This window comes from Solanum tuberosum, unplaced genomic scaffold (genome assembly GCF_000226075.1).
Source record: "Solanum tuberosum cultivar DM 1-3 516 R44 unplaced genomic scaffold, SolTub_3.0 scf00202, whole genome shotgun sequence".
Classification (NCBI taxonomy): Eukaryota; Viridiplantae; Streptophyta; class Magnoliopsida; order Solanales; family Solanaceae; genus Solanum; species Solanum tuberosum.
The window spans coordinates 276597-284506 of NW_006239128.1; the positions used below are offsets into that span (position 1 = coordinate 276597).

At 34.9% G+C, this 7910-nt stretch overlaps 1 protein-coding gene across 1 annotated transcript; it reads right to left on the reverse strand.

The window, feature by feature from the left end:
* Positions 1 to 2184: 2184 nt before the first annotated feature.
* Positions 2185 to 7584, reverse strand: LOC102584429 (uncharacterized). Its single transcript, XM_006355595.2, has 4 exons — positions 7141 to 7584; positions 6927 to 7042; positions 3790 to 4033; positions 2185 to 3685 (listed from the first exon to the last, which is right to left on the reverse strand). Exons 1-4 carry the CDS (start codon positions 7423 to 7425, stop codon positions 2333 to 2335), a joined length of 1998 nt encoding a protein of 665 aa, XP_006355657.1. The 5' UTR covers positions 7426 to 7584; the 3' UTR covers positions 2185 to 2332.
* Positions 7585 to 7910: the final 326 nt, after the last annotated feature.

Genomic DNA, 7910 nt, shown 5'->3' on the forward strand with positions numbered 1-7910 from the left:
TCATAAAAGTCACAACTCTTCATTTTCCATTCACACCTTTTTAATACCCAACATTTATGAATAGTGAATAATTATTAAATGATTATTTATGTTCTTTTGGATATTTTAAATAAAGACACAAAAAAGATTTGGATGCTCAATCAATACTGGTTCCCTATTTACTACTTCCTCTATCCTTAATTACTTGTCCACTTTTGAATTGACACACTTATTAAGAAATCAATTAATGATATAGTGAGTTTACCATTTTACCCCTATTAATTATGAAGTGAATGAAAAGTTCTGCATTTTTCAAAGTAATTAGTCATTTAATTGAGGGTATTGTCCTTTCTTGATTTGTCAAAATGGACAAATAATTAGGGACAATTATAAAAAAAAAAAAGTGAACAAGTAATTAGGGACATAGAGAGTATCTTTTTTCCTTCTATTAATAGTTGGACGTACAAAGATTCTCAGACATATTTTGTTGGTTTGCTTTATAGTGTGGAAAGTAACTTTTATTTGATTGCTTTAATTTTCGAGTCCTTAATTTTTTCCCTTTAATAATTAAACTTAGACTTATAGCCAGAAAGACATGAATTCTTTAAAAACTGAAATTATATTAGATACTTATAACTTAAAAGATATTATGATACGAAAATATATGTATTTATATCTGGTAGATTTATTTATTTATTTTAATATGAGAGGCATAAGTTAAAAGACAACCCAAATAAGAGCTAAATGTCAATGATCCATTATATACGCATATGTGGGTCTTACTTGTGGGCTTCCAAGATTCTTCTAATCTTACAATTGACTTATTCAATTTGGGATAATTAGAATATTTGATGAATTTAATTTGGATAATTAGAATATTAGATGAGTTTAATTTGGGATAATTGGAATCTTTGATGAATTTAGAAGCTAATATAACTTCCAATCATCTTCTTTAATAAAGTAATATTTTACTGTAACAAATAACTTTTCTTTAGAGCTGATTTTCATATTATGTAAAATAGCATCTCGTTATAGTACACAACTAATTTTTTTTAGACAAACAACGTTGTTATAAAGAAGTTTAATGATATAAATATGTGATGCCTATTTACAGTGAAAGATCTAGAACTTTGATGTTGTCAGTTTTGATTTAAGAATATATAGATATATATATATATTGAATTTTGTTGAACTCGTGATTAGATGCGCTAACTATTTTGATGCAAATTATGAGCTTACATATTTAGTAATATATCAATTAGGTGCTTTCTTTTAGCTTAAACATGAAGCTATGAATTATTAGAGTATATAGGAAGAGTATATTTTATCCATAGTTCGATTCAAAGTAGTGACATTGAACAAAAAGTAAATAAAAGAAAGAATTAGTCATGAAGAAACTAAACATATTTTTCTATAAAATATTAAAATAAAAGCAATTACTATTTCACTTTTTATACAACCAAATAACCCCTCATACACTATTAAAAAATTAGGAAACAAACGACAAATTTTAGTGACAAATCATTAATCATTTACTAAGTAATGACGAATTATCTACGAAGCTATATCTTTGGCCAAATAAATATAAAATAGTGACATATCAAAATGAACAAAAAGACAAAAACACACATTAAAATGATCGTAATTACCTTTTCTGCTTTGTTGATGTGGACTTACAACTAAAGAGTGTTGGCCATTTGAATTAATTCCACAAAAATATAATTGGCCATTTGATTATGATCGTTCGTTTTCATATAGATGTTAATATGTTTTTATTTTGTGTGGGGTGGAAAAGCTAAAGAGTAGAGTCCAAAGAAAGCAAGAAAAGACAAATGTATAAATACCAAATATTAAATGAGAAATCAAATAAAAAAGAATATTTGGTGAAATTTTAACCTCAAAACAATTGTTATGAATGGTTCAAATTATATGAATTATTACTACTAAAAATAAAAATTGATTTCCACACTGTCACACATAGGCTTGTGTGGTGGAAGAAGAGATAGGAATATCCAATCACTGATTAAGATATATAGTACGGCTACTCTATTTAATGAAACGTAGAGCTTACCTTTAAATCTTGGTTAAACAATTTATCACACAGTACCCTAAACACGAGCCTACGCTTCAACCCTCCTTGCTCCAATACACGGTGAAACATCATCGTTAATGTCTCCGTTTTCTTAAATTATAGACCCAAAATACTTGAATGTAAAAGATAGCACATATAAAGGTAATATTGAATGGACTTGAGATTAGTTACATTTGACAATACAAAACTACAAACAAAATATTCACAGTTTTTTTTTGCGGCACAACTTGAAAAACACAAGAGCAAACAAGAGCACTCTGTTTAACAATTCTTTCTTTCCTCTTCAAAATCTATAAAACCACCATCATCATCCATTGAAGATTCACCAGAAATACCTGGTTTATCCGTTGGAACAAACATCTCTTGTATACGAATTTTCTTCATATCAAGCCATCCACCAACAGGCTTTTCAGATAATGAAGCCAAACCCTTAAATGCAAAATCATTTGCTATTGTGGTATCAACACCTATGGTTCTAGAGTAAAGTCCTCTGCTTCCAGTAACCAGCATATTTCGTGTCTCTTCACCACTACGAGAAAGCACAGGAGGCAGTAGATCAATCAGCTGTGGACTGGGCTGGTTGGAGTTATTTATGAGCAACCGAAGAGTCTCCCTGGCACTTTTCTCAGCCATTGATTCTGTTTCTGCAGGAATTAAAGGATTCACTAAATTTGGGTGTAACTGTGGAATACTGCCAGAGATAGCAGGGCCTGCGCTGACAAAGTAACCTTGGCCAGAAGAGCACACGTCAATAACAGGAATATGAACTATAGAATCGCCTACTAAAGGTGTGAAAGTAGGTATTTGCTGTGAAGGCCCCAAAGAAAATGGCAACCTGATCAATGGCTCGGGCAGAAGAGGTGGGAAATCTAAAGAGGAGACATCAGTGACAAGAGACGGCTTTGATGTCAAAATACTAGATGAACAAGCAGAAGGTGCTAGTGATGAAAGTAGTGGTATTGACGAGTCTGTGGATAAAATAGGCAAATGTGGAGTTCCAACTGAGTACTGCAGAGTGGATACAGCAGGAGGACACCAACAGTAATAAGGAGAGAAAACTGTTGAATCCAGAGAATGAACAGTAGCTGCAGAGCCTCGGAAAGGAAAGGCAGCAACAAGTGGCTCCAAAACATTTGAAGGACGAGTTTCTCTTCCAATCTTATTGTCTTCAACATAAGTTGAACTGAGTGCATCTGTGCTACTTATGCCTGCAATCTGGCTATCTACACATGAAAGATAGCTATCACCATGCTGCCTCGGCCCGTCTCTAGAAACAAATACAGATGACGAGTTCCTGAGCATGCTATCTTTAAAAGCATTAGACATAGGACTAAGGCTGCTCATCAAGCTGGTGTTTGATCCCATGCTACTTACGTGCTCAGGCCGCAGAGGTTTCTTAGATGCAACTGATATCTGGGCATCAAGACCAAGTTCTGAAGAATCAACAAAGCCAGCAATGGAAGGATCTCTTGACATCATGGAACTTGCTTGAGGATTTATGGCTGCTGAACCATGAAGATAAGCTCGAAGATGAATGGCGAAACAGTCTATCCGCGATTCATCGATTCCAGTTAATTCAGCCAAGGAAGGCTTCATCTTAATCAAATCCCTCATCTAAGACAACCACAATCAATAATGATATTAGTCATCTACATATTCAAGTACAATATAACAAATATTCAGTAGTTCATCACACACAGTAAACATAAGAAATATACCTTTCTCCGCAACTCATCTCCAAGGAGCTTAGACTTCTCTGAACACCAAAAGTAGAAAGTCTCACCATCAGGGATACTAATAAGAAAAGAGCGTCCAGACTCGTCTGCTACAATATCTTTGATCTCTATGGCAGAACAATCAGATTCACTGCAAAATGTTCCAACTCTCTCTGTGCTGCCGTCATCCCCAATGAATGAGATGCGCAAGTCCGATGTTGGCAGAATTGCAAGGTTTAAGTTCCCCCTGTTGCAACAACACAAGAAGAAAAGAAATGTTTAAGATGAGTAAGATTGTCAATAAGTTACATACTAAATCAAATGTAACCAAATACAGGAACACTTGTGACTTGCGCATCCTAAATCTAACACCCTTGGCTGAGGAAATGATATTATGAGTTCCCAAAGATATTCTCCAAAATTACAAAAATTAAGGCAGCTAAACAAGCCCTCAACACCTAATTTATGTATTTTCCTTCTTTCCACAAGAAGTTTTACTGGACAAGCTAGCCTATAAAAACAAGGACAACAACTTGTGCAATTGAACAGCATTACCAACATAAATAATTATAATTTAGGTGAACCTTATGATTTTTAGAAACAAGTGCTAGTTTTTTTTTGAAACTGGTAATGTAGAAACAAGTGCTAGTTAAGATAGACTATACATTAACATGCCAGTAAGTTCAACTCTAGAAATTCACTTAAGACGCATACAAGATACATATTTATTATAGAGACTAAATTACAGTTCTCACCAAAAGAAGATTTTGGTTTGGTGAGGTAAGGAGCCAGTCACTCCTCCATTCACATAAAACATTGAGTAAAAGAGACAAAAGCCAGTAGGAATCTAATATTAGAAATCTCTATGCTTACAGGATGTCATCAAAGAATAAAAGGACAAATTAAAGCAGAATGTAGCAATGTAAAGGCACATACTGAGCTATAAACAAGAAATGGCAGGACAGCATGAAAGATAGATATGACAAAATGAACAGTATTAAAACTTCTAGGATGGTTCAGATAAAAGACAAACAAACCACATTTATTTCATAAATAAAAAAGCACCAAAGGGTTACCAGTCGGACTTCTAGATAATTCAGAGAGAAGTAATTAAATCATGTAATATAAGAGCATGAAACTACCTTGACTTCTCCTTAATTCAGAGATCATAACAGTAAACGCCCAATTTTACCTACAAGTCAAAAGATATTTTCACGTGGAAGCATGAACATTTGTCACCATCAATAAACAAGACAGCATTTGGCAACTTCTAGCCACGATCAACTAAGGTTATGTACAGGTTAAACTGGATCGAGCTATATAGTATCAAACAAGCAGAGAAAGATATTGCAACTTCTATGGTGAAATAATCAATAATCAAAAAGAGAAAAATAAGAGAATATTTTAACACTGTAATAATGCCCAATGCAGCAATAGGACGAAATAGAAAACATAACACTCACTGATTGATCAGTGCAAACACACTTCTTCCAGTCTGATGGGACTTGTTGCCCTAAATACCAAATTCAAAACCTATTCTTTCATCTCCATTCATGCAAAACTGACAAAGGTACCATACGTAGCAAGATTATGAAGGAAACAATGCTGCAATGATACTATAAAACAGGGTGATAAGACAACAACACACTCACTAATACATCAAGGGGAACTCACTTCTACAAGTCTAAAAGGAATTAGTATTGAGGATTACCAAATTAACAACTTATTTTCTCATCTCCATTCAGACAAAATCACAAAATATACGAACCTTTACGGTGCCTCCACATGTCAACATGCACCTCCTAGCAATAAGCAGTCTCATATCAAGATACAGAGATTTATGATAGTATCCAGCAAGCAGTACTGATCATGAGATGATATGATGCGTCTGCAATTCATGTACTATATGCTCAAAATTTGAACCCTAAACGAGTTTAGGGATCAGGAAACAAGAAAATCTCCTGAGTACAACCTAATGTGAGCATATCACCTCTAGGAACAAATAATTTCACTGGATTCCAAGTGTTATACGTTCACCAGCACAAAGCATGCAGCAGTCACAAACAACAAAGAAAAGAAAGGGTGAATGAGCAACAACACATTCCCCAGCATCTTACAACTGAACATCATCACTCAAGATGGCCATTGGAAAGAACACTTCCCTTTTCCAGAAAAATATAACTAGGTACATGCTTGAAGTACCAAATACTGCTAATGAACCCATCAACCGACTACCTAGCCTCTCTTCAGAATCCATTGGCCCATTTCCTAACTACTAATGAACGGTCATACTGCTACATCTGTACATTAACAACATCACTTCTTTCTTTTCTCTTTTTTGTTTCAAAAAGCCAATCATCTTTTGCTCTAACCCTCTTTCTGTAATGCTATATGTAATTTCACTTTATTTGACCAATCAAAAGAGTAATACTACCATTTTGAATTCAACTAATCTCTGTTCAACTATTTCAAACATAAGCACATGACATGAAAAGTTAAAGTTATCTGCCTTGCAAACTTCAAAGGAGGCAAATGACATGTTAACTTTAGAACTATATGTCTTCTATCTACAGGCAACACTAACAACATATAACACTTCAAGTTCACTGTTAATAAAAAGAGACACATTTTCAGAATGAACCAGTGGTAACTAAATTCTATTCATGAATAGGAATGTCAGTATATAACTACAAACAGAAGTTCTCATTTGCTTACTGAAAATGTAATAGTACTAGATATGAATCCACCAGGAATGGATACAATAATTGCAAAATTCTATTGTCTTCAGCATCCTGACTAGATGGGCTTGTGAGAAAGCCACTGAGCTAGAATTATTGCTAAGACCACTATGTTTGATAAATATGCTAATCTTAACTTCGAGTAATATAGCAATCCAATCTTTCCAGAGACAAGATTACGTACATAACAATCGCAAATAAATGCATCAAGTTCCCTAAAATGCAGGGAGAAGTGAGGATATGAAGAACACAATCTAAGTCCACCAATTAATCAGGAAGGAACTGATTATTAGAATGCCCAAAACAACTACAAGTCACAATCAAATATGCTGGAGCCAAGCACCACACACGTGGAAAACGCCATATAATGCATATGAAAGGTATAAAGTTCACTGCAACTACCTTGTAGCAGTTGGGCACAACAGCGTCCCTTGCTTCCTGATCTTCCCAACCCGCATTGAAACAAGTGGAATGCACAAACACCTCGCGAGCATTCCAACTTCCGATGGCTCAAAGTTCTGTCAATACAATCAGATTCAACTCCAATTACAAATTACACATCCAACGAACATCAAAATCAAAAATCTAAAACGAATTCATGAAATTTACAACATACTTGACTAAGATGAGCGAGCAATCGATCTTCAGCAGCACCAGCAGAAACATTTAGCTTCAACAAAGGCTTTAACCTCTCATCCACTCTACAAGCTCCCAAAACCTGCAAATCCAGAGCCAGAAGCCACTGAAGAACGTTCGTTTCTCCTGATGCAAACATACCGCTCGATAAAACGTCATCGTACAAAGCATCCTCCGACGATGAATCATCCAATTCCTCCTGGAGAGTTGAATTCTCTACCTCATCATCGATTTCGAGATTGTTCATAGATTGTTGTTTCACCATTTTTTTTTAAAGAAAAATTCAATGAATTAAGGTTTAAATTTGTTCGTAAATCAGCAAATCGATTGAAATCTATGAATGAAAATTTAAAAAATCCAACAAATTCAGAGAGATTTGAGAGAAAATCACGGGAGCCACACGACGAACAGTTACAAATTGGGAAGATAAAGGTAATCCAGTTTATTATAAATAGGACTGATGGACGGATTTGAAATGTGGTAATGAAATCTGATTTTGGGGATTAATTTGGAATCCGGGCAATCATGGAATTTGCTTACGCCAAGCTGATTTTTAATAGGCCCAGGTTGTTTATTGTGGGACCCATGTGGGGACAAAGTCGGTGACAATGAACAACGCCACATCAGCTCCACACGTCCAGATATTTATAAATTGGCGAATCAGATATTTATTTAGACTTTAAACCCCTCCTCGCCCCCCTAGCACCCACCCCGGCTTGTTGGGACCCACTTCCTGATCGTCACTGTGCT

Coding starts and splice junctions, on each gene's coding strand:
- LOC102584429 (XM_006355595.2), bottom strand. CDS start 7,425: ATGGTGAAACAACAATCTATGAACAATCTCGAAATCGATGATGAGGTA. Junction 7,043..7,140: donor TGCTCGCTCATCTTAGTCAA/GTATGTTGTAAA, acceptor TTGTATTGACAG/AACTTTGAGCCATCGGAAGT. Junction 3,686..3,789: donor GAGATGAGTTGCGGAGAAAG/GTATATTTCTTA, acceptor TGGTTGTCTTAG/ATGAGGGATTTGATTAAGAT.